The sequence below is a fragment of the Tupaia chinensis genome, unplaced genomic scaffold, assembly GCF_000334495.1.
Source record: "Tupaia chinensis unplaced genomic scaffold, TupChi_1.0 Scaffold000668_1, whole genome shotgun sequence".
Classification (NCBI taxonomy): Eukaryota; Metazoa; Chordata; class Mammalia; order Scandentia; family Tupaiidae; genus Tupaia; species Tupaia belangeri.
Window position 1 is genome coordinate 167,916 of NW_006160190.1, and position 24,406 is coordinate 192,321.

The window sequence follows — 24,406 nt, forward strand, 5'->3', positions numbered from 1 at the left end:
GAGTTATTTTTTTATTTAACTTTATCTGTCTGTCTGTCTGGCTGGCTGGCTGGCTGGCTATCTATCTATCTATTTCAATTTGACCAGAGAGGGACAGAGAGCGAGAGAAAGAGAAAGTGAGAAAGCAAGCCACCAGGTCCGGGACTCAAACCACAGTTGACCACGTGGGAGTCTAGTGCCCTCAACCACCATACCATTTGCTGGCCCCACTTTGTTTTTTAATTAATTTTTATTAACAGTGGGTATGGCTGCCAGAGAGGGACAGAGAGAGAAGGCACCTGTCAATGGAGTGTGGTCATGTTACAATCCTTTTTCCTCCATTTTGTCCATCTTATCTGATCCTAGGCATGTAAGTGTGCACAGTGTGTTTATCAAGCTTCTGGGGCAGGGTTTTGAACCTTAGTGTCAGCAAGGTAGGATCTGGCTCCCTTAATCACTGTGCTACATAGCTGGCTCTTGAGTTACTTTTTTTTTGATGCACTATTTCTCAATTCATGATTTAGGGGAAAAAAAGAAGTGTTTGAGATTCTTATTGTATAGGTTATTAATTCTTCCAGTAACTTTCTAGTCACCTGATTTAGCTGCTCCTGTTGTATACATACACATCACAAACTTCAGTCTATGAGCGAATATTAAAGGTAAAAGAGGAGTGCTCCTAGGCTTACTAGGCTTGAGTTCTAAGTTGGTCCCTGGTTTGCTAATGGAGGTGGGTGGGAGGGACAATGTCACAGCTGCAGCACAATAAGCAAAGACAGATAAGCAAAGATTTGCTCTGCCTTTGAGGGTCTGGGTTTTCGAAGTAGGGGGAACCTACACATCTCACTTTGTCTTTTTCTTTCAGATGGACTTGGTGGTATTGGCATGGGGTTAGGACCAGGAGGTCAGCCTATTGATGCCAATCATCTGAATAAAGGCATTGGAATGGGAAACATAGGACCTGCAGGTGAGAATTACAGAGTACCTTGACTGGAGTTTTCTGGGAAACTTGGGTTATTAAAGTTAATTATTGGGTTAATTGGACCTTGAGTCATTTAAATGAAATAGATGTAATTGGGACAAAAATTCTATCCTTACCCATCTCAGCTTTATTTTGATAAAAGCAGTATTTTGTATTTTTACTGGGTTGAATCTTTTAAACAAAAAACACTATTAAACCATTTGATTTTATCTTCACAATGACCCTCTGAGCTGAGATAGTTATGCCATTTGATAAAACCCAGAGAGTTGATCTTGCTCAAGGTCACAATGTCAGTTAGTGACAGAGACTATAGGCCTCCTGATCATGGGACCACAGCACTGCCACATAGCCCTCTGATAAGTCTGCTACCCAGGTCCCCTGGGCTCTCACCTGGTGTTGGCATGGCTTCTTCTAAAAGTAGGGGCATTGATAAGTACCAAAAGGGCCCTACTGCATAACATAGTCACAGGGGAAAATAATGGGCAGTGTTGTCTTCGTTCAAGATAGGATGTCTACCGAGTGAAAGAGTTGATACACAGGATAAAGTTAAAAGTTTCTGTTCGGGTTTGCATTTCTGTATAATGAAATATTTCTGTACTATCAAAGAGTACTTTATCTTTATGACCTCACACTTAGGTCTTTTCTTTCTTGGAATTGTTTGAAATTATTATAATGGAGACACTCTCCCTCTACCACTTACTGCCAATTGGGCATCTCCCTGGCTTCACTCCCAGAGTCAGCTCTGTGACTGACCTCAGTCCTAGACAACCACCTGAGACAATTCTTACCAGTCTTATACCCCTCCACACACACATATCTTTGTCTCGTACCTATCAGATGACAAGTTGGGCAGGGGGACCAGCAGGTGGTGTGGTGATTAAGGCACTAGATGCCTCCCACATGACTTACCATGGTTGACTCCTGGACATGGTAGCTTGTTTTCTCACTTTCTTTCATCAAATTAAAAAAAAAAAAAAAGTTGGGAGGAATCCTCCATTTTTAGGAATTGCTAAAAATTTTTATTTTGAAGATTTTACCTTTAAGGGATTTTTTTTTTTTTTAAGTCCGCCTCTCCCATACTATAATCTAAAAAGTGAAGGTTCGTACTCTGCGACTGATAGTTATAGTCATGTTTAATACTGACTTGGTTATTAAGTAAAACCTTGTACACCGTACAGAATTTTAAACACGTGATTATTTTGTTAAAGGCTTAAATGGTTTTCTTAGAATCTGTTCTTTTGACATTTAAAATGGTGTAGCTTTTTCCCCCACCTTGGCGATGAAAAAGTATTTCTCCCTAAGGGTATTTTTTGTATGTTTTGTGCTTTAACTTTAAACGTTACTGCTTTGAGATAATTTTAGTTTGCATTGACTTTTTCTTTTTAAGGAATGGGAATGGAAGGCATAGGATTTGGAATAAATAAAATGGGAGGTAAGACATTTAATGAAGTACAAATGTAATCACTTTTAGGTATGGTTTTGTCTTTTTCTTCTCTTCTTGTCTCTTAAGCTCTGCATGAAATTATTTGGTTTTTTAAAAATTTGAGTCTAGAAATTACTTTGTCACCTGTATATTCTTCCAGTGGGTGTCTTGGCTTTGGTTCTGGCTTTCTCACTAACTAGCTCTGTGACCTTGGGCAAATCACTTTGTCTCTCTGGGCCTCTTTTGCTTGTATGTCCATTGAAGGGGTTGGGTCAGGTCAGCTTTTTGAAGGTGGTGATTTTTAAACAAGGGCACCAGCATTTTTGTGTTTCAAAAATCCATAAAACCTGGTAAGTTCTTGGTAGAAAATGTTGGAAGTGAAATGTGTGGAAGCATTTTTTTTCCCTTGGTAGTCTAAACAGTCTTGTTGAGATGGTACCAAGAGGTAAACCTTTCTTGCAGGCATGGAGGGGCCCTTTGGTGGTGGTATGGAAAACATGGGTCGATTTGGATCTGGGATGAACATGGGCAGAATAAACGGTAAGAATCATGTTTCTGTTATGCTTGTATGTATCCTTTGCTGGTTTTGTTGGCTCTCTGGTGACCTGCAGGTTGCAAACCCACTTTTGATCAGTGCTTTCCCATTTCTGCCTTTCTATTGAATTAAATATCTTTGAATTTTCTAAAAGAAAGTCAAAAGCTAGACTTAACTAGACTGAATATGAATAGTGAACTTAATTCATGTAGTCTCTAGTCACTGAACTCTTGAGATGTCTGTGTTCTGAATCATTCCAGTAACTGTCCAGTAAAGTTTTGAAGCTTTCTTACTGCTACCAGCACCGAAAAGCCTACATGTGTCTGTGGTTCTTTTGCACGTTTAAAAATGGTCTGCAAGTGTAAGGGATTCTTCATAGTTTTTGATCTAGTTCATAACTCCCTGGAAGTGCTGAATGGGATAGTCCTTGATCATCCGCCCCAATGATTACAAGTCAAGGGCAGACACATTAAAAGTGACATCTTTAATTTGGCATATATAATGCGAATTCTGGTGCAGTGTTATCGGGATCTTACAGCCTTCTCTACCTCGTCATGGAAATTTAATGATAATATTAATTATAACAGTAGCAGTATAGTATTTCATATAGTCCTAGCAAGCACCACATGACATATAGGTACTATTATCCTCATTTTATCAGAAACTGAGACATAGAGAGTGACTTACCTAGGACATGTCGCTAGTAAATGGTGGTTCACGGCTGTGAATCCAGGCTGTCTGGCCCCAGAACCTGGCTCTTCACATTTAGGCCCTGCCTTTTAGCGTTGCCTCCAGCACAGCATTAGCCCCAGCATGCCAGCAGGGCTGTAGAGTACACATAGCAAATTAGGCGTCTTTTGTCCTTTGTGTTGGTGGACTCTGCCCCTCACCTGCAGGAAAGCTGCTCTTTTGTATGTATAAACTTTTCTAAAATGTGAAATCCTGATGGATTTGGGTTTACGTGTTCTTTGCTGGTATGTAATCAGCATATGATGTAAGCTCAGTATAGAGCAAGCAAGAACTCTGGTAGGATAGACATTAACTCTCGAACTTGAAAGTAGGGTATTCTTCCAAAATTGGAGGGGGGCAGGATGTCACTTTCATCACGAATGCCTTGTTTTATAGAACATGGTAAAAAGATGTAGGGAAGTTGTCACCATCAGTTAATGATGAAGGGACAAAGGCCCATGTTTCCAATGTGCTTTCAGACTTGGCCTGTAGTTCATGTGTGCTTGGGATTGTAATAAAAAGTGAGGGTTTGAGAAATCTGGCTTGATAAAATGTTCACTCAGGACAGTTCAGTCATTAGAAAGGAAATTTGGGTGCTTGTTCCAAGGAGTAGAGTGTGTGCAGTTTGTAAGTAGTTGAGAACAGGGGTGGGTTGGGCCCGGGCACCGTGCCAAGCCATGTGATGCAGTCGTCCTTGGTGAGCTGGCAGGTGTAATCCAGCATTTAAGGTCCTGAGCCTGGTGGATCCAAGTGCTGACTCTCTGTGAAGAACTACAAGTGAAGTGCATGTGCTCACGCAGTGTGTAGACTCCGAGTTCTACCTCTCCATTCTCTGTAACAGAGAACAGGGACTTTTGTATTTTTTATCTGTGTTCTGAGATTTGGGCGAGATGAATTCTAGAACCATTGGGTGCCAGATTTAAGTCACACCAAAAAAGAACTGATGAAGATGTTTTAGATTTGTTAATGTTTAATTGATGACCATAATGTGTCCATTATTGTCATAGGTGCTTACAGTAGACAGATTATATTGTAAGAGTCTCAAGACCAATCAGTCATTATAGGTCAAATCTTGATAGAGTGGCTATTAAAAATTGTAAATAGAAAATTACCAAATGTCAGACTACATAGATAGAATTTTTTTTTTTTTTAGAGATTTTTTCTGTAGTGCACATGTGTTCACCTGAGAGACAGAGAGAGACAGACAAAATGAGAACTCACTCCCCAGGACGATGGCCACACCACATTCCATTCTCCTTTCAGGATTTTTGTGCACACGCACATATGCACAGTGTGTTTTAAGTCCAAGTCTCGAGCTGTTGTCAGCTCCGTGGGAGTCAAGCAGTGTAACCATTATACCCTCTGCTGGTCCCACTTGATGCAATATTTGACAGTAAAAATTCTACTTTATTTAAAGTAAACGAAGTTCACGTGGGGATCTCTGAGCTCTAGGGACTTGTTGACATTTGGGAAGATGACCTTCGTCAGTGTATTGATGTCTCCCTGTGACTGCCTTATTTGAACAGAGGAAAACACTACCTTTCATGGGCTTAAGAACATTGAAGAAGAGCAGTCAAGCTCTAGTCATGCTGCTTTGGGCTTTCTGTTTGACTTCCTCTGTTGAACTAAATGTCCCCTGCCTACCACCTCTAGGCTTATATGAGAGAGAACTTTCGGCAGATAGCATGCCGCTAACCTATGCGGTTCAGTTGGGATGAGTCAGTATTCACTACTAAGTCCTTCACCGTCAGCCAAGCAGTGTGACAAGCTGAGTCATACTGCTTGCACACTTCCATGTCTCTTCATTGAAAGAATAAGGATTGGGGCAGCATATAGATAAATTTTGTACTTTTATGAGGGTCCTTCAAAAAGTTTGTGAAAGAAAAGGGAAGTACGAGTGGATTTTTATCCTCAAAAGATTTTTACTATAGCGTGTGTGCACTCACTAGAGAGATAGACAGAAAGCAAGACATCACTGCCCCCCCTCCCCAAGGTGGATGGCCATACTGTAATCCCCTTTCCTCCATTCTGCTTTCAGAATTGTTTTTAAAAGATTTATTTAATTTCTTTTTTTTTTTTTTTTTTTTATTAAATTTGACCACAGAGAGACAGAGAAAAAGGGAAAGCGAGAAAGCAAGCCGCCAGGTCCAGGACTTGAACTGTGGTTGGCTGTGTGGGACTCCAGCGGTTTTAACCACCATGCTACCTGCTGGTCCCCTCCTTTCAGAATTTTGGGAACAGCCTTTTGGCCGGGACCACGATCTTCCAGTAATTAATCAAAATAACGAACACAAAGGGAAAAAGGAGAGGCACCTGATACATGTTCTCTAGGCCTTTTAGAAAACATGGAGTGGTTCCTTTGGCAACATATATGCAAATCTATAGGAAAAGGGGATATTGTAGACATCAAGGGAATGGGTACTGTTCATAAAGGAATGCCCCACAAATGTTACCGTGGCAAAACTGGAAGAGTCTACGGCATTACCCAGGATGCTGTTGGCATTGTTGTGAACAAACAAGTTAAGGGCAAGATTCTTGCCAAGAGAATTAATGTGCTATTGAGCATATTAAACTTTCTAAGAGATAGCTTTCTAAAGCATGTGAAGGAAAATGCCCAGAAAAAAAGGAAGCCAAAGAGAAAGGGACCAGGGTTCAACTGAAGCACCAGCCTGCTCCACCCAGAGAAGCACACTTTATGAGAACCAATGGAAAGGAGCCTGAGCTTCTGGAATCCATTCCTTATGAATTCATGGCATGGTGGGTGTTAAAAATAAACCAATCTATGGCCTATTAAAAAAAAAAAATGCGCTCAGCGTGAGTTTTAAGCTACCGGGTCTAGGACCCAAACCGTAGTTTACCACATGGTAGCCTAGCACCTTAACTGCTGTGCCACCCACTGGTCCCCAAGTATGAGTGTATTTTGGTCCAAAAAAGTAGAAATCTCTTACATAGTTTTTTCATAACGTGTATTTTCCATGACCTTTTTGAATATCATGTTGTACAATATAATAAAACATGTTCATTATTTAGTCCTTTAATGAAAACATCCCATCTGTTTTACCTGGTATTTCTTTTTTGTTTGTTTTTCCTATTTCTTTCATTCTTTTTTTTTTTAGTTAATCGCTACATCTTTATAGCATACAAAATGAATTTTCCCAACATGAGTACACTGCAAATTAGTCTGTTTACCTAGTATTTCTAAGGAGTGAATTTTAAAAAACTAGATATTCTTTAAAGCGCTCTCAGCATGTGTAATAAACAGAGTGATATACATTTAAATTTTGTATGACATGGGTATGTACAATGAAAGAAGAATCAGTGATAGGAGTCATGAAAGGCCTTCTTAAGCAGGTGACAACTGTGGTGGGTCTTTTCCCCACAGACACCTAAGAACTTTAAAAAAAATATATTTTATTTAACTTTATTCGTTTATTTTAATTCGACCAGAGAGGGACAGAGTGAGAGCAAGAGTAAGACAGAGAGAAAGCAAGAAAGCAAGTCGCCAGGTCTGGGACTCAAACCACAGTTGGCCACGTGGAAGTCCAGCACCCTTGACCACCATGCCACTTGCGGGGCACTAAGAACTTTGTTTTGTTTTATTTTATTTTATATTTTGGAGAGGTTTTTGCTATAGGGTACATGAGCTTGCTGGAAAGACAGAGACAGACTGAAAGCGAGAAATCACTACCACCACCCCCCCCAGGGGGAATGACCATACCACAATCTCTTCTCTTCATTTTCCTCTCAGGATCTTGAGCGCACACGCACACGTGCCCAGTGTGAGTTTTAAGCCACCTGGTCCGAGACTCGAACCATGGTCGATTACATGGGAGTCCAGCAACATATCCATTATGCCAACTGCTGGTCCCAGAACTTTGTTTTTTAAAAGACATTGTGAAAAATGATTAAGTGACCCAAACCCCATTATGTAGATGAGACCACTGCAGTTATCAGTGGAGAAGTCTTTACATGTGGGCATATTTCTCTGTTCTGTCTGCTATGGGTGTGCTTCTGCATTAGAACAGGGTCTTCTGCATTTGACTTAGGTGCCCACCTTTGCCTCATCCCTTACCAGGCATGTGACCTTGGTCAAGTTACTAAATATTTGAGCCTCAGTTTCTTTGTAAAGGAGCAGTACAGGTGCAAGTTGTACAGGGTGTGACTGTGAGGATTGAAAGAAATAGTAACGCACAAGCCCTGGAGAGGTCATGTGTTAAGTACCCAGTAGCTGGTGCCTACTGTTGGTCCATCAGCAGGCTCTTCTGCAGCCTGCCCTTGGCTTAACTGTGCTTAGAAGTGACCCATCAGTTACTATAGTAGTGAGTGCTTGGTATACACATTGTGTGGCTGCAATAGAAGTTGTAAGTTAGTCCTTTTTATGGACTAAAGGTAGGTTGTTTTTGGGAATTCACTTGTGGTGACTTTCTTTTTTAAGGAATAAAAGATGAGTAATGGTTTCCTATAGATTAATTAAACATGCTGACTTGGTGGTGGCTGTTGTGTGTCTGTAGTTTTTGTTTTGTTTTTAATGTCTAAAACATAATGGTGTTCCTAGAAAGGCCTAGGGTAATATTTTTTTCCACAGAGATGGAGCGTGGCATGGGTGGAGGATTTGAGAGAGACTTTGCCAGGAACGAGATGGGAATGTCTCGAAGCTTTGGAGAGCCCCTTGGCAGAGGAATGGGTAAGAAGGCCCTATGGGCTCCATGTGGGCAGGGTCCATCCCCTGGGAGTCCAGGTTGCTGAGGTTTATCCTGATGTCACCCTGAGGATCAGAATTCTTTCTTCAGCATAGTCTGTTTTTCCTTAGGCTTTTACAAAGTTGTGTTTTCTAGATCTTGATAAAATCTTCAGGTCCTTTAATTTTTAAATTGATAAATAGCCCATCCTTCTTTTAGTCTTTTTAGAAGACTTCTTTTTTTAAAAAAAAATGGAATAAGATTTTTTCATGCTGTGGAAATCAAGGCCTTGTGTTGCGGGGGCAGGAGTCTCTTTACTCCAGTGGTGTTCCAGTTAACAGAGTGCAGTGCTAATGATGGCTTTGAGAGAGATTTAGATTGACTAGGAATGTTTTCTAACATTGGTAGGGCGGGAGTATCTGAGCCTTTCGAAATGTCAAGAAATTATTTATTTTGGTTTTGTTAGGTGGGAAAGCAGTTTCTTTACTTTTCCATGGATGTTGTCCTTCCCTATTTAGAGTTAAGATGTTTCTGAGAATTTGTCAACTTTAGCTCTCCTTTATTCGCGTGGAACAAGGAGATTGACCACTCTTGGATTTTGGAATTGTTTCTCAAAGTCAGTTTAGAGCACAAGTGCCTGCCTCCCTCCCCGGCCTCAGCTATGTGCAGATTGGAGGCTACTCGATTACCTCAGAGTGCTTTAGCCTCAGTCTTCATGGGGCACCTGTGGGCAGTGTGAGGATTTTAAGCTTTTTATGTCTTGTATATGTTGGCCGTATTCTTGGAATTTATGAAGACCCTGGAAACATCTTCTTCAAGTTCATTCTTTGGCACATCAGTACAACAGGACTCTTAGTTCCTTAGGTTGTCTGTAGACTTCTGTAGTCTTTATCCTCACTAAAGATGAGGAATTACTGGAAACTGTTTCCTACAGAGTGGACTATTTGGGCAGATATTCCAATGGTTTTCTTGCTACTACTGATTTACTTTCTTTTGGACTTCCTTGCTATGGCTGCCTATAGCTCTATTCTATATTCTAAAACTTTAGAATTTGTGTGTGTCATAGCAGGGGCGAGTTCATATCTGTGTTGCAAGTTTTCTATGACCATGACTGGTTTCATTTTTGTGTCATGGAATGATAGAACATTTAAGAAAATACTGTAAAACTTGTCCTTGGCTGCAAGTATACCAATTTTTGGATGCCCATGACAAGAACAAGATGGCGAATGTGACTTTATTCCCATAGGAACTCTTTCCTGCTTTTATCTTCAGTCTGTTGCCACTCTGTGGTACTTCTCACCTCCGTGACGAGACTGTCTGTCTTCTCCTGCTTCCTGCAGTGGCGCACAAGCGTACACCAAGAAGTGGGACGTGGGCTTTCCTGCCTTTGAGGTTTTACACAGCAATAGGAAACTATTCCTGTCTTCACCTGAACAGGAACATCATTCACAGGGCTTGATACCTCCTGCTGCTTTAGACACCTGCTTTCTGATTGGGCCTGTGTAGTCTCTTTGTCTTGAATTTCCCTGCTACAACTTGTAGTCAGACTCATTAGTAAAATTATGTTTATACCAAATAAGATTTTTATTTTCATGAGATTTTTGCTATAGGAGGGCATGTGTGTTTGCTGGAGAGAGAGACACAGAAAGCAAGAAATCTCCTCTCAGGGGTGATGACCATGCTACAATCTCTTCTCCTCCATTCTCCTCAGGATTTTGGACACACACACATATGCACCTGGTGTGAATTTTAAGCCACCAGGTTCAGAATTTGAACCGTAGTCAACTGTGTAGGAGTCCAGCGATATTACCATTACGCCATCTGCTGATTTCTGATAAAATACATATTTTTTAATGATTTTTTAATTTTATTTATTCACTTATTTATTTTAATTTGACTAGAGAGAGACACAGAGAGAGAGGAGAAGCCACCAGGTCTGGGACTCGAACTGTGGTTCACCATGTGAGAGTGTCCAGGGCCTAACCATGAAGCCACCTGCTGGTCCCCGTGATCCCCAATAAAATATTTAAATTGGTAGGGCTAGCAGGTGGCATGGTGGTTAAGGAATCTGGACTCCCACGTGGCTGAGTGGGTTCAAGTCTCAGAACTGGCAGCTTGCTTTCTCTCTCTTTCTCTCTCTCTCTGTCTCTCTTTCTCTTTCTCTGATCAAATTAAAACAAATAATAGTAATAATAAAGTTAATAATTCTTTACAAAATATTTAAATTGGTTCAATCCTTTTTCATTTTATTTATTTATTTATTTATTTTAGATTTTCTGGAGAGTTTGCACTCGAGAGAGAGAAATATGAAGCATCCTCCGTGGAGGGGGTGAGGGGTGGTAATACATCCCTTCTCCATTTCTCCCTTCTTTCAGGATTTTGGGCATGCCTGCAAATGCACCTGGCATGTTTCTCAAGCTAACTGGTCCAGGACTTGAACTGTGCAGTTGATCATATGGGTTTGTCAGCTGACTTAATCATTACTACACCTGTTGGCTGGAGTTCATTTCTTTTTTTTTGAGAGGGGGGTAGATTTTTGCTATAGGGCATGTGCGCTCACCAGAGAGACAGGCAGAAAGTGAGAAATCACCCTCCCCCCAAGGGGGGATGGCCACGCTGCAATCCTTTCTCTATTCTCCTGGGATTTCAGGCACGCACATACATGCCCCTGGTGTGAGTTTCACTCCTCTGGGTCTGGGATTCGAACTGCAGTCAACTACGTGGAAGTCCATGCCATCTGCTGTTTCCTGAGTTTAATTCTTGATCTGTTGCTTTCTGTGTCATTTATGTGAGAATTGAATCACTGTGGTGTTGCTTTCTGTAGCACCTCACTACTGTGTTATTCTCATATCAAGGCAGTAGCTCTTTTCTTTGTGTAAACAACTGTTCTTTGTGCTTTAGAAATATAGATAGGGCTATAGTCCTTGACTTTGAAGGACATGGTGGGGTGTAGCAGTTGATCCGAGAGTGGCTCAGGACAGCCCGAGATCAGTGTATTGAAGTGGCCTTAGTGAAGTATGTGGAGCTGCTGATGCCCAGCAATGTCTGGGAGCCATATGAGGGTAGCCATGTGAGTACCACGCAAAGGCAATGGCTTTGTCTGTGTATTAGGACTTGAAAGGCATTGATCTAGGCTGATAGAAGCACTGTCCTCAGAGCACACATCTGAACAAGAGTGTAGGAAGCCCATGCAGGAATTGTAGGTGGAGCTGTGGAGCCTGGGTTCCAGGTGGGGTTGGCATAGGCGGTGGGTGTGCTGCAGATGGAGAGGGCAGATAGTGGTGGCAGAGTCTACCTGGGGTGGGGAGAAGTTGAGGAAGAACAGATTGCAGTTAGGAGTCAGCACAGGGATGCCTATGGATGTGTATGATAAGAACTTGGCCTTTCTCTTCATGTCAGTGGCATACTAAAGAAAGCTTTTATTTGTTTTAATTTGACCAGAGAGGGACAGAGAGAGAGAGAGAGAGAGAGAGAGAGAGAGAGGGAGAGGGAGAGGGAGAGGGAGGGAAAGTGAGAAAGCAAGCTGCCAGGTTTGGGACTCAAACCGTGGTTTGCAATGTGGGAGTCCAGCATGCTTAACCACCATGCCACCTGCTGGCCCCCAAAGAAAGCTTTTATAAGGAACAGTTTATATAAGTGCTGTCTTAGGAAAGTGAGTAGGATGGCTGGCATCATGGAAGAGTAAACCCTGTACTTGCTTGCAGGCTGGAAGACTATTTCTTGGTGTACTTTCCCACCTCCTTACCTTCTTCCTTGAGTAGTTTTAGCAGCTAGTTGGAGTATAAGAAGAAATTTTAGGGTAGGTTTTAATCCTTTGTGGTTATAGTCTTAATGTGTAGTCATTGTCTTAAGTTGCTGACCATACTTGAGGACATGAGACTGGGGGCACAGATTTCTTCTACACAACTGAAGACTGGTGGGAGACTTCAAAAGGTAACACTAATTTTAGCATTGGACAAATTTCAAAGAGTTCTGGATGAGCCCTTGGCATGCTAGCAGCAGTGTTTTCTGTTTGGAGTAGTTGAGTGTATATGTGGTACAATATTGATTTTCTTGGGAGCTCTGTCATTCAGTTATCATCACACCCAGTTCACTTCATTGGGGGCTACTATGGTCAGTTTGCTGAAGTGTTTCTATACATAGTCCATGTATTAGGTTAATAGGCCTAGTTAGCTAATTAGCACGGTAGGCAAGTGCTGCCCATTTTGACTTCTTTAGTCATAAGTCTAGCTGTAGCTTTAATTTGTATATCTAACCAGAGGTGCTGTTTGACTCTGGGAGGATGGATGTAGTCTTTAGTCTTCTGGGCAAGAAGTTCCCTGCTCAGATGAGATGGGGGAAGCCTCACTATTGAGGCCGAAGGCCCTGAAGGCTGTGTTCTGGCTCTCATTTCCTTCCGTCCATGGAGGCACACTGTTCCTACCACTGCTGGGCATGTTTGCAGGTGACCCTGTAACGTGGCCTCAGACCCCCAAAGTTAGAGCTGCTCATGACCTGTCATCAAGGACTCTTTCAGTTTTCTGTAAAGTGATTTCGTCTGTGTGTATATTTCTTAAACCCCTTCCCTTTTCTATTAAAAAAAAAAAACTTACTAGTAATATTTCTACTCTGGAATCTGTAATTGAGCAAAATTTCTATTTTCATAGAGAAATTTGGCTAATTTTTTTTTCTTCCTGATTTCCTTAGAAATCCTAAGTAATGCACTGAAGAGAGGAGAGATCATTGCAAAGCAGGGAGGAGGTAGGAAATGCTTAGTTTGATGTTTTGATTCTTAGAACAGGCTGTTATTCCTGGGGACAGTGGAGTATAGCAGTTAAAGCGTGGGCTCTGGTACAGACTGCCCAGGGTGGGAGCCAGCTCTGCCTCACCCTAGCCGTTTGATGTTCGGCAAGTTACCGAACCTGTCTGTTTTATACTGCTCGTCTGCAAAGTGGGAGTGTAATAGTACCTACCTTATGGGGGTGTTGTAAGGAATAAATGGCTAATGCATACAAAGAACTTAAATAAGTGCTATGTTTTAGCCATTGTCCTTATTAGATAATACCCATGCAATTTGGGCACTGTCTTATTTTTCATAATCTAAAATTACAAACTCCTGAAAGTAAAAAAATTTTTTTGACCTTTATACAATTATAAAACTGAAAGAGTACCACCTAATACACAATAAACGCTTACTAAAGTAGCACATATACTCATTGTGGAAATTGAGAAAATTATGGAGGAAGTAAATGTTTCAGAAGTCCTACTGCCCTATGATGAATGTTCTAAACATTTTGTTATATATTTTTCCATTAATACAATTTTATGGGTGTTAGAATAAAATGTACTTTTTCAGCCCAGTTTTCCCCAAACGCTCTTGAGTATCTTGGCATTTCCTTGGCATCTCCACTTGCTGGTGTTCTGTGGTGGCTGGTTCTGGATCTCTGTGTCTGCACCAGTTCCTCCTAGTCCTGGCTGCTCTTGGCATTGGGAATCAGCCTCATGCCTGCTTCTGGTGGGCAAGCTACTGCCCTCGCTAGGTCTCTTTAACTTTTTTCTTTTGTGTAATATGAAGAAGTTAGTTTCTGAGACATTCCTACTCTGAAAGGCTACTGTTCTTAAAGGTGTGCTTATTTTTTTAACCACTTAGTGTGCTGCTCTTCAGCTATGGAAATGAGCAGGGAGAAGTGGAGTGACTTGAATAAGGTCACAGCCTTGCTCACTGAGAACCATTGAGAGAAAGTGCTGAGTTCTCTATTCTTGAATATGCACCTTGGACTGTGCTACCTGGGTCAGTAATAGGCTGCCCTTTTCAGAAGCTACTGATGGTGGTGACGCTTGAGAGAGCCTTGAGCTCTGCATGTGGAGAGTGGTGGATGGTGGCCTTGGTGATGGAGCCAGACCCTCCCTGCCCAGAGTTGCAGGCTCTGTGGACAAGGGTCACTTTATACTGCTGGTGACCCTGGGCTTTTCCCAGAGTCCACTCTGCAGTGCTGCCTTTCCTCTAAAGCCAGCAGAGTTACACACAAGTTGGTTGGCAGTTTCCCTGACAGAGTGAGGCCCTTGGAAGCAGCCAGCTGTGTCATTTGCACACAGAGGCTCTGTGTTCATGTTTCTTTTTGTTTCCTTTACTCTGCTTGGTTATGTGGCTGTGTAATCGCTTTTCTGTTCCCTGGAAGTGCTAAGGAAATGCAGCCAGACTGGCCCCCAGCAGGGCATGTTAGATGGACAAGTTGGGAGAGGAAAATGTGACAGAACTCCTGTCCATTACACTGGGCCACCACCTGAGTGGTGGTGGGTTTTCCATGCTTCCCTCCTTGAGAGGAAAATGATACCTGTGATGGGGAAACCATGAGGTCTTAGGAATTGATGAATGTGCCTCACAAAATTGTCACAGGTATTAGCACCTCAGAAGCAACATGGAGGTGGTTTTTTAATGTTTTTGTTTGTTTGTTTGTTTGTTTGGAAATTTTAACTTTGGTGCAGAGTAGGACCCCATGTGCTCACAACTCAGTTTTACCCATAGTCAGCATTTGAGATGTGTGTTGATGGTAAATTATTGTGGGACTTAATTTTTGATGTGGTTAAGCTTGTGAACTGAAACGTCCATGCCTGGCACAGTGTGCAGATGTACACACAAGTCCCTGACATCCACCTGTGTTTTGTGTCCCTGTTTCAGGTGGAGGCGGAGGCAGTGTCCCCGGGATTGAGAGGATGGGCCCTGGCATCGACCGCATTGGCGGTGCTGGCATGGAGCGCATGGGCGCAGGCCTGGGCCACGGCATGGATCGTGTGGGCTCCGAGATTGAACGCATGGGCCTGGTCATGGACCGTATGGGCTCAGTGGAGCGTATGGGCTCCGGCATCGAGCGTATGGGCCCTCTGGGCCTTGATCACATGGCCTCCAGCATTGAGCGCATGGGCCAGACCATGGAGCGCATCGGCTCTGGTGTGGAGCGCATGGGTGCCGGCATGGGCTTCGGCCTGGAGCGCATGGCCGCACCCATCGACCGTGTGGGCCAGACCATTGATCGCATGGGCTCTGGCGTGGAGCGTATGGGCCCTGCCATCGAGCGCATGGGCCTGAGCATGGAGCGCATGGTGCCCGCAGGCATGGGGGCTGGCCTGGAGCGCATGGGCCCCGTGATGGATCGGATGGCCACCGGCCTGGAGCGCATGGGCGCCAACAACCTGGAGCGCATGGGCCTGGAGCGCATGGGTGCCAACAGTCTCGAGCGCATGGGCCTGGAGCGCATGGGCGCCAACAGCCTGGAGCGCATGGGCCCTGCCATGGGCCCGGCCCTGGGCGCAGGCATTGAGCGAATGGGCCTGGCCATGGGTGGCGGAGGCGGTGCCAGCTTTGATCGTGCCATCGAGATGGAGCGTGGCAACTTCGGAGGAAGCTTCGCAGGTTCCTTTGGAGGAGCTGGAGGCCATGCTCCTGGGGTAGCCAGGAAGGCCTGCCAGATATTTGTGAGAAACGTAAGTGGCTCTTTAGGAACTTCTAGATATTTCTATGCCATGGGTAGAGGTGGGAGGTAGAAGTTAGCGGGGCTTAATGGCGGCAAGTTGAGGTTAGAACTGATGCCCTCCTGGGGCCAGCAGGTGGCGTAGTGGTTAAGGCACCAGACTTTCACGTGGTCGGCTGTGGCTGAGTTCCAGACCCAGAAGCTTGAAACTCACACCTTGTGCGTCCAAGCTCTAGAGAGGAGAAGGAATTGTGGTGTGCCCATCCCCTGTGGGGGTGATTTCTCAGTTTCTCTCTCTCTGTCTCTTCGGTGAGCATACACGCCCCGTAGCAAAAATCTCTTTTAAAAAAAAAAAAAAGTGATGCCCTCTGGGCCAGCAGATGGCATGGAGATTAAGGAGCTGGATTCCACATGACCCACTCCATGGTTCGAGTCCTGGTGACTTTAAAAACATGCTGAACGTGTTTGCGCAAAATCCTGAGAGGAGAATGAAGGAGAAGGGGATTGAGCTGTGACCATCTCCCTGAGGGGTGATTTCTCACTTGCCCTCTCTCCCTATTTCTCTCTCTCCAGTGAGCACATGCGCCCTGTAGCAAAAATAAAACAAAAGTGGTGCCTTCCACAGGGGAGCCGAATGGCATGGAGAGTCCACCTTGTTCCTGTCTGTACAGTTTGGTGGGATAAGGAGGGAGTGTGAGAACTTAGGGTACACATGCAGCAAGAACAGCAGTTCTGAGAGAGCCTGGATCGTGCTAGATGACAGCAGACAGTGAACCAAAGGACTCTAGTTTCTGATTCCTTAACTTGAAGAGTGTCTAAGTCTTGGCACAATGACTTAAAGAGATGGCGATAACTGACTTATGTTACCAGCGTGGCCTCCATTAGCCACTGTTCACTGGCCCCAGGTGTCCTCATCTCTGCACAGTGCACCCACAGGCAGTGAGCCGGCTATCGCTGTTGCTGTCGGCTGTCGCTGTTGCTGTCGTAGAACGTCTTTTGTTTCACACTGATTGGCTCTGTTGGAGATGAGCCAGCTTCTCTGTGTACTAAGAAATCCTTAAAGTAACCCTCAGACAGTCGGGATATTTGTACATTAGAATTTGGTTGAATTATACCTCAGTCTCCCTTTTTCCTCCCTGCTCCCCCAGCTCCCGTTTGATTTTACATGGAAGATGCTAAAGGACAAATTCAACGAGTGTGGTAAGTGTCTGAGAAAGGTGCCGGGTGCTTTCACGTGTCGTGGCTCGGTGGTGGTGGTGTAGTTGCATTTGCGGTAAAGCTTCCATTCTAGATTTCATAGACACTTTCCCTTGACTCTACATGGGTCTTGTCTTGCCATCCTTCTGCCTGTGCAGATATTTGAGCAGGTTGTTGCTGAGTGTCCTTTTATGTGTCAGACAGTTTGCACCTGTGTTATTTCCTCCATAGCTGTTTCTTCCTTCCATTTTGGGTTTTTGAAAGTGATGAGTCAGGCAGAATTAGACATCCCAGCACATCTCATTCTGTGCCACAAAGAGCACTCACTTGCCGACAAGTGCCTCCAGTGTGAGGCTTTGCAGGGTCTGGGTGTACAGTGGCTTGTGTGTGATGAGACCTCAGGTCTCTGGTAGTGGCTTCTTGGCACACTGGGCAAGCTTCTGAGGCTTTTTGTGGCTGGAAGGAGGTTGTCCTCTCTCTCCCTTCCCTCTGATTCTGACCTTCTCCCCCTCCCCACCAGCCTGCACTTCACCACCTCTGTTCTTTTCAGCTCTAAGCCAGAGGTCTGGGTACTGCTAGATCCAGACTGCTTCAGTGTTTCCTCATTTCCTGTCTCAATAGGGCTTAGATTTCAACACCATTACCGCTTCTCCCTGATTCTCCTCCTGGAGTAAGCTGTTGAGCCATAGCCTGCCTTCTTGCCCTGTTCCTTCCCTCTCCCCATTCCTTCATTTCCACATTGTAGCTACATATTCCAAAGAACTCAGATCATGCCATTTCCCCACCTCTGAGAAAGTCTAAGTTGAAAGTCCCTTGACGTTTTGGTCCTGTCATTTTCCTCATCCCCCTCCTGTCCCTGAACCTGAGCTATAAGTGCTACAAGCACCCCATATGCTCTGGTGCAAGCTGTTATCAGCAGAAGTCTTTCTGATGAATCTCTTCTCAGGCTGTCAGACAACCTTCCCCTGGGCAAAGTGAGTGAGTGTTGAATTTTGGGCCCCTAGCACTGTCTGCACTGTTATTGTGCACTTGAACCCTTGGCTTCTAGGGTTCATCTCCTGTAGTATACCTGTTTCTGCAGTGCTTGACACATATTTGGATGCTTAATAGGTTCTCAATTGATGAGTGTAACCTGCCTGCTGGTTACTACATGGCTTACATTGGGACACTACAGTGTTGGCTGCATTGGCAATGGCTTTGTAACTGGGGTGTGGTGTATCTAAACAAAGTTTCTATAGAATTTGCCTATAAAGTTGGCTTTACTGGCCCCTTCTTCCTGAACTTCCTGGAGCATAAAATTGTACATTTGTAGCCCACTTGAAGGACTTACCATGAGGGCAGAAGAATGGCAGTGTGGACAGAGGGCTGCAGTTGTGGGTTCCTGCTGCTATGTTTGGAGCATTCATGCTCCAGGCAGGCCCAAGGGCCTCTCTGCCCTGTGTCAGAATCCACCAGGTGAACTGGACTGAGGGAGCCCAGTGTGAGGCTTAACTCATGAGTTTACCTGATGAATGTGGTCTTTTCTTCCCTCCCTGTGCCAGGCCATGTGCTGTACGCCGACATCAAGATGGAGAACGGGAAGTCCAAGGGGTGCGGTGTGGTTAAGTTTGAGTCGCCAGAGGTGGCAGAGAGAGCCTGCCGGATGATGAATGGCATGAAGCTGAGTGGCCGAGAGATTGATGTTCGAATTGATAGGAATGCTTAAGCAGTTGCCTTTTTTAAACATCGAGACCAGACCTCTGAATTTGTATTTTTTCTTGTTAACCATTTTAATTTGTTGGCTGGATGTATAAAGATGTTTAAAAAATTCAGTTGCTTTTTGGGGTAATTTGAATTACTTTTTTAATGACCGGGGTTCCATTTGACTGTTTGCATTGAGATTGCAATGTGCGCAATTTTTTTTGTAGTTGTGGCATCTTGTTGACATCAGATATGACTTTGATAATAAATACGAGTTCCTGAAAGTGGCTTGCTTTTGCGTATGTGTTGTGGGGGCAACTATCCAAGACCAGAAGCTGGTGCCACTGGGGCTGGAGACAGGAAACCAGGGACCTGAACCCCGTTTTGCTTATCTCTGGGCCCTGTGGTGGGGAGGTCATGGCCCTGGCCACGTTAGGAAAATGCCCTAAGGGACCCACATTCTGTGTGGTCTTTACTCCCAGTGCTTATGATGGAGTGTTTGGCTGTTTAGAGCTATTCCGAAAGCTGTTGTCTCCCTCTCTGTGGGGGCCAGACGCTGTTTCAGGCTCATTTCCAGTTTGGCTTTCTTTGCTAAAACAGATGGTGCAGTGTGCCAGTTCTCGGGCCTCTGTGGTTCTATCAAAGCTCTGCTCAGGCCGAGCTCCGTACCTAGACTCTCAGAATAGTGGGTGGCCCACTCATTGTTAGGTGCTCTCAGAGGTCTGCTGGAGTGAGGTAGGCGTTTGCAGCCCGCACAGGCTCTGGCTGCTGCTTTTCCTGTTAGGATGTGGAGGGTGGCAGATGTGTCCTTCCCCCTGGCCGTTCCCCCTTTAATGGCAGCTGACCCGGGGTCTGATTCCACCTTGCTTCCTTACCCACTTCTCCTTGCCACACACTCCTCCTTCATGGCCTTTATCCCTGAGGGGTGACCCCCCTCCACTGTCCCAATTTGATGAGGTTTCCTATGCCTTTGCTCCACTGTGTGCCAGTCAGAAGGGAAAGAAAAGACTGAGAAGCAGAGATTGCTTTAAATAAAGAGGCACTTTATGTGACCCATCATGAGCTTGGGCAGTTCTTTGACTTTGCCAAGCTGTAATCCAGGGCTCCTGATTCGCGGTGTCTGGGCTGGTGGGCTGTCCTGGGCCCCACACCTGTGGGCCTTACCGTCCCCGGGGGAATGGTTGGTTCTCCAGGGGGTCTGCCAACAAAGGGTGACTTCCAGTGACCTTATTTGCCGGGGCACCATAGCAAGCAGTCCCCGGGGGAGTCTGTGGTCCCATCCAATCTGCCCAGTGTCTTTCTACCTACCCCAGAAGGCGACATCATCATACACTTCCGTTTCCCTGAGAGAGAGCACAGTTGGGTCAGCCAGGGCACCCTAGTCCATTACCACCCACCCACCCACCCACCCATCAGTCCAGGCCAGCACTCACAGGGGCAGGAGAGCTATTCTGGGCACGTATCCATCTGTGGAGAGAGCAGAGGTGGGTGAATTCCTGGCCCCATCAGTGGCCTCTGGGGCTGTGTGGTAGGGTTCACTTACACTTCCCCTTGGGGTCCCGGCACAGCATCTCCTCACTGCTGGTGTACTCAATCACCTCCAGGATCTCCCCACGCCGGATCCCCAGGTGCTTGCCGCCCCCACGCCGGGTCTTGGCGTTAGGATCGATCATCATCTTCGTGTGAACCACAATTTCCCCTTCAAACTGGGAGTGAAATGTTGGAGCTTTTGCCTGTGTTGTCACTCTGGGCACCCCATCTTTCTGAGGATGGGATTCCTAGAGCCCTGATCCCAGCCTTTCAAGACTCCTGCTTGGCTCCGTGTACTCACCTTGAACTTCTTCCGGAACTCCCTCTCAGCTTTCTCTGCCTTCCTGATCTGTTTTAGCACCTTTGGATCCGTTGTCGGCAACGACTGTGGCTGGGGGGCCTTCTCCTTCCTGATGCCCCCGTGGAATTGGAGAGCTCATGAGTGAGGTGTGTTCCTCTTGGGTCCAGCTGCACCCTGTCCCACACCCTCTGCCCCTTGGTACCTGGACTCTGGTTCTTGTGGCGGCCTCCTGGCTACTTGCTGGGTGGACAGCACTTCATCTGGGGGCAGTCCAGAGCACGGAGTCAGGGAGGGACTGTCAGCTTCCACCCTCCAGGCTGACAGCTGATTTCGACTGAGTCCTCCTGTGTCAGTTCTTAGGACCTCCCCAAATCTGGGTGGCCGGATTGCCTCCAGACTTCTATCCTGCATATTTTCGCCCCAAGCCTTTCTCAGGTGCGGTCCGTTCTAGTGGATTGCCTTTCCTGTACTCAACTCCTGACGCAAGCTCATGGGGAAACCGCTTTACCATGTTAACTCACTTCAGTCCACACACTACCTGATTTATGCTAGTAGGTGATACTGTCATTACTGCCTTGCTGAATCAGGAAATGAAGGCTCAGGGAGGTCGAGCAGCCTGCCCAAGGCCACCCAGCTAGCTGGTAGGTGGTCGAGGCAGGAATTATTTGTAGGCTTCCGACGCCAATTTACTTTAGCCTTGTAGAGAAGGAATTGTAATAAGATTTGGGTCAAAGAACATCATGGGACCAGCAGATGATATAATGGTTACATCACTGGACTCCCACATAGTGAACCACGGTTCGAGTCCCGGACCCGGTGACTTAAAACTCAGGCCAGGCTTGTGTGCTTGTGTCATCAAGATCCCAAGGGGAAAATAGAAGAGAAGGGATTGCGGTCTGTCCATCCCGTGGGTGGGTGGGGGGTAGGTTTTCACTTTCTGTCTCTGTGTCTGTCTCTCCAGTGAGTACACCTGCCCTATAGCAAAAGTAACCCCCCCTCCCAAATTTTTTTTTGCAAAGGAAGGCGGCAACGAGTTTGCCTCTGAGAAGGGGTTCCTGTGGTGGGGTTCTTGGCTCATCCTGACTGGTGACGAATGAGACTCATCTGTGGGAGGCCCTACTGTGTTTGCTGCTTCTGGCAAACACCCAGGCTTCAGGAGCTCTGCTGACCAAGGTTGGTCCTGGAGCTTGAACCTTAGGCATCCCTGGATGTCACAGGCCAGCAGCCCTCCCCATCAAACAGCCATGGAGTTTTGGTGGCATATCCACCCACCCTGCCAGACATGGAGCTGAGCCTGATTCCTGCACCACTGTGTCATCCAGGCTCCCACCCAGAACATAGTCCCTCCAGCTGCTCCTGCCTCTCAGAGGTGGCCCTGGACATGGGTGGTCAGCCAGCTAGGAGCAGACGACTTTGGCAACCCAGGGCCCCTCCAGACCCACCGCAGCAGAGGAACATCCCTGGGATCTGCAGAGTAGGGCAGACTGGTTCACTTAGCATGACCCCGAGCAGGTCCCAGAGCTAGCCTGCCCCACGTGGTCTGCCCATCCTGGGAAAGGCTGTGCCCTGTACCCCTTGAGAAGAGCTGCTGTTGTCTGGGGACCTCTGGAGTGGAGCTGTTCTGCTGCTAGAGGCAGAGTATGACTGGGGGAAGTCCTGCCCCCCCTGCCGTGGGAGGACGGACATAAAAAGAGCACCGTTGCATTGGAGACAGTCTGTACCAACAGTGAGGCCCACGCGGCTTCCAGAGAAGGGAGGGATCAGACAAGTGTGGGATTTGAAGGGAGTCTTGAGTGACAAGGGTGGGGAGGGGGCTGTTGGGAAGGAGAGTATGTGCTCTAGGTCTGGGGTTGGAAAGAGGGAGCCCATCCTGACTTCCGAAATAGGGTGGGAGGACCTGCAGGGTTGCAGGAAGTAGAGAGCCAGAGGCAAGTTGTGCTGGTCTAGGGTGCTGAGCAGGCCCTTGCCCAGTCCACACCCCCAAGAGCAGCCCCAGACGCAGGCCACAGATCATGGCCTAGGGTGGAAGCCAGAGACCCTGCCAGGCAGTCATGAGCTAATGGGGGGGAGGTGTTACACCTGCTCACAAAAGTCCAGAAGCAGGAGGGGCCCAGGAAAGGCAGCTGGGTCTGTACCCCAACCCTGGCAGGTAGGAGAGCAGCTTCCTGAAGTCAGGGCTCTGAGCTCAGGTTCCCCAGGAAGAAGCCCTTCCCATAGATGAGGTGGGGAGGCCTCTCTGTGTGCTGGCTGTGTGAGCTGGGTCTAGCCACCTAGATCCTCAAAACTTGTGCACCTGTGAAATGGGGGTGACACTGCCATGGCAAGGGGTGAGAGTGCAGGTTCAGTGACAGCCACAGAGGCTATTCTGTGTTCAGAAGGCATTAGCCCTGGAGCTGGGTTGGAGGTGCAGGCCTGCTCAGCCTTCCCCTTGGCCTCTGGGAGCAGATACACAGAAGAAAGAGAAGGGTCAGTGCCCAGGAAGGTAGCCCATCCCAGGGGCTAGACAGAGGACAGGAGAGCTTGCTGGGCTGGAAATGGAACTTAACCTATGTCATGAGTTTGCTCACTGGCTGCCACCCCTGCCTAGACAGCCACTAAGCCTTGCTGGCCCGTCTGCAGGCCTCTGGGCTGCCGGCTGAAGCACCCCTCACTGGCTGTCACCCATCAGGCCCTCCTTCACACAGCCCCACCCACCCACCAGCAGCCAGGGAGACCTGGATTGTGGTTTGGCTTTAAAATGCCTTTGCAGTAAAGGTCAGCAACAAACCTCTGCTCTTGGGGCTGGGACTGGGCCTGGAGTTGTCCATGGGCTCCACGTCATCGTACATCTCATAGATCTCGTCCTGGTCCCTGCAGGGAGCCTTAAGATGAGGGCCACTTTTTGCCCTGCAACCTGTGCCTGCTCCCTGCACCCCCGACTCTCCCCACACTCACTGTGGGATGTTTTCAGGCTGCCGGGGCTGGAAGTGGATCCCGGCAGAAGAGCGAGTCCTCCGTAGAGCTGTGGGAGGGAGGGAAGCTGGCACTGCCCGAGGGCCTTTGCCTCCACCTTCCACCCCCCCCACCCCCATCGGCTTAGGCCAGCCACACTGACCCACCTGCGTTTGCTGCTGAGGGTCTCCAAAAGCTCTGGATATTCATGGGGCCTGGGGGCAGTGGAGGTTTGGCTGGAGGGGGTCCCAGGCTACTGGTGGGAGGCAGAGGCTTCCGCCGGGGAGGGCGTCCAGGTCTGAGGCTCAGCCTTGACCCTCCACTGTGAGCAAAGCCTGCTGACTTCTGGTGGGGTGTCCCTGCCACTCTGTACCCAGGGCTAAGCGGGAACCGGGGGCTGGAGCCTGCAATGGCTGTAGGCAGTGAGCTCTCAGAAACGGAGCCAGGGAGCAGGGGTTTTCTAGAAGGATCACCAAAGAACTCGGGCTGCAGGTGCTTCTTAAGCCGAGCGTTGGGCTCGGGCTGTGAAAATTTCCGGATTGGCCCTCTGCATTCAGGCTGTGGAAACTTCCTGGGAAGAGAACCGAACTCGGGCTCCGAGGATGTCCTGGGAAGACCCCCCACATCAGGTAGCAGGGGCTTCTTGGAGATGGCTTTCAATTCGGGCTGCCGTGGCCTCTTGGGAAGCACACAGACCTCGGGCTCTGAGGACGTCCTGGTTAGGTCACCAAACTCGGGCTGCGGTGGCTTTCTCGGCAGATCACTCAACCGAGGCTGTGGGGGCTTCTTGGGAAATGGCGGTGGGGAGAGGCGCAGGGGCTCGCTGGGCTCAGGTTTGGAGGGGATGGTCTGAGCCGCCTCACTGAAGTCAGGCTGCGGCAGGAACGCGGGGAGGCCCCCGGCCTGAGGCTGCGGGGGCTTCTTGGGGTATACAGTGAACTCAGGCTGTGGGGGCTTGGGGAAGGCACTGAGGTCGGGGTGCGGGGGGGGGAGGT

At 46.9% G+C, this 24,406-nt stretch overlaps 2 protein-coding genes across 9 annotated transcripts in view; one reads left to right on the forward strand and one right to left on the reverse strand.

The window, feature by feature from the left end:
• HNRNPM (heterogeneous nuclear ribonucleoprotein M) overlaps nt 1-18,933 on the forward strand; it is a gene marked incomplete at its 5' end in the record, with an annotated part of 37,904 nt that extends 18,971 nt beyond the window's left edge. For 2 of the 8 annotated variants that reach the window (XM_014592173.1, XM_027776338.1), the window contains 8 exon segments: nt 842-943; nt 2,346-2,390; nt 2,844-2,921; nt 8,231-8,329; nt 13,011-13,064; nt 14,983-15,785; nt 16,921-16,972; nt 18,511-18,933. In XM_014592173.1, the coding sequence (XP_014447659.1) occupies nt 842-943; nt 2,346-2,390; nt 2,844-2,921; nt 8,231-8,329; nt 13,011-13,064; nt 14,983-15,785; nt 16,921-16,972; nt 18,511-18,674 (1,397 nt within the window). 8 annotated transcript variants of the gene reach the window in all.
• Nucleotides 18,934-19,671: 738 nt separating this feature from the next.
• The window catches only part of PRAM1 (PML-RARA regulated adaptor molecule 1), a 10,527-nt gene continuing 5,792 nt past the window's right edge, over nt 19,672-24,406 (reverse strand). Inside the window, exons 3-11 of the mRNA XM_027776351.1 lie at nt 23,579-24,269; nt 23,415-23,481; nt 23,248-23,330; nt 20,683-20,740; nt 20,481-20,589; nt 20,193-20,355; nt 20,083-20,116; nt 19,958-19,992; nt 19,672-19,847 (exon numbers count right to left, since the gene is read on the reverse strand). Coding sequence (XP_027632152.1) covers nt 19,810-19,847; nt 19,958-19,992; nt 20,083-20,116; nt 20,193-20,355; nt 20,481-20,589; nt 20,683-20,740; nt 23,248-23,330; nt 23,415-23,481; nt 23,579-24,269 — 1,278 coding nt within the window. The 3' untranslated portion in view covers nt 19,672-19,809. The remainder of the gene's footprint in view (nt 19,848-19,957; nt 19,993-20,082; nt 20,117-20,192; nt 20,356-20,480; nt 20,590-20,682; nt 20,741-23,247; nt 23,331-23,414; nt 23,482-23,578; nt 24,270-24,406) is intronic.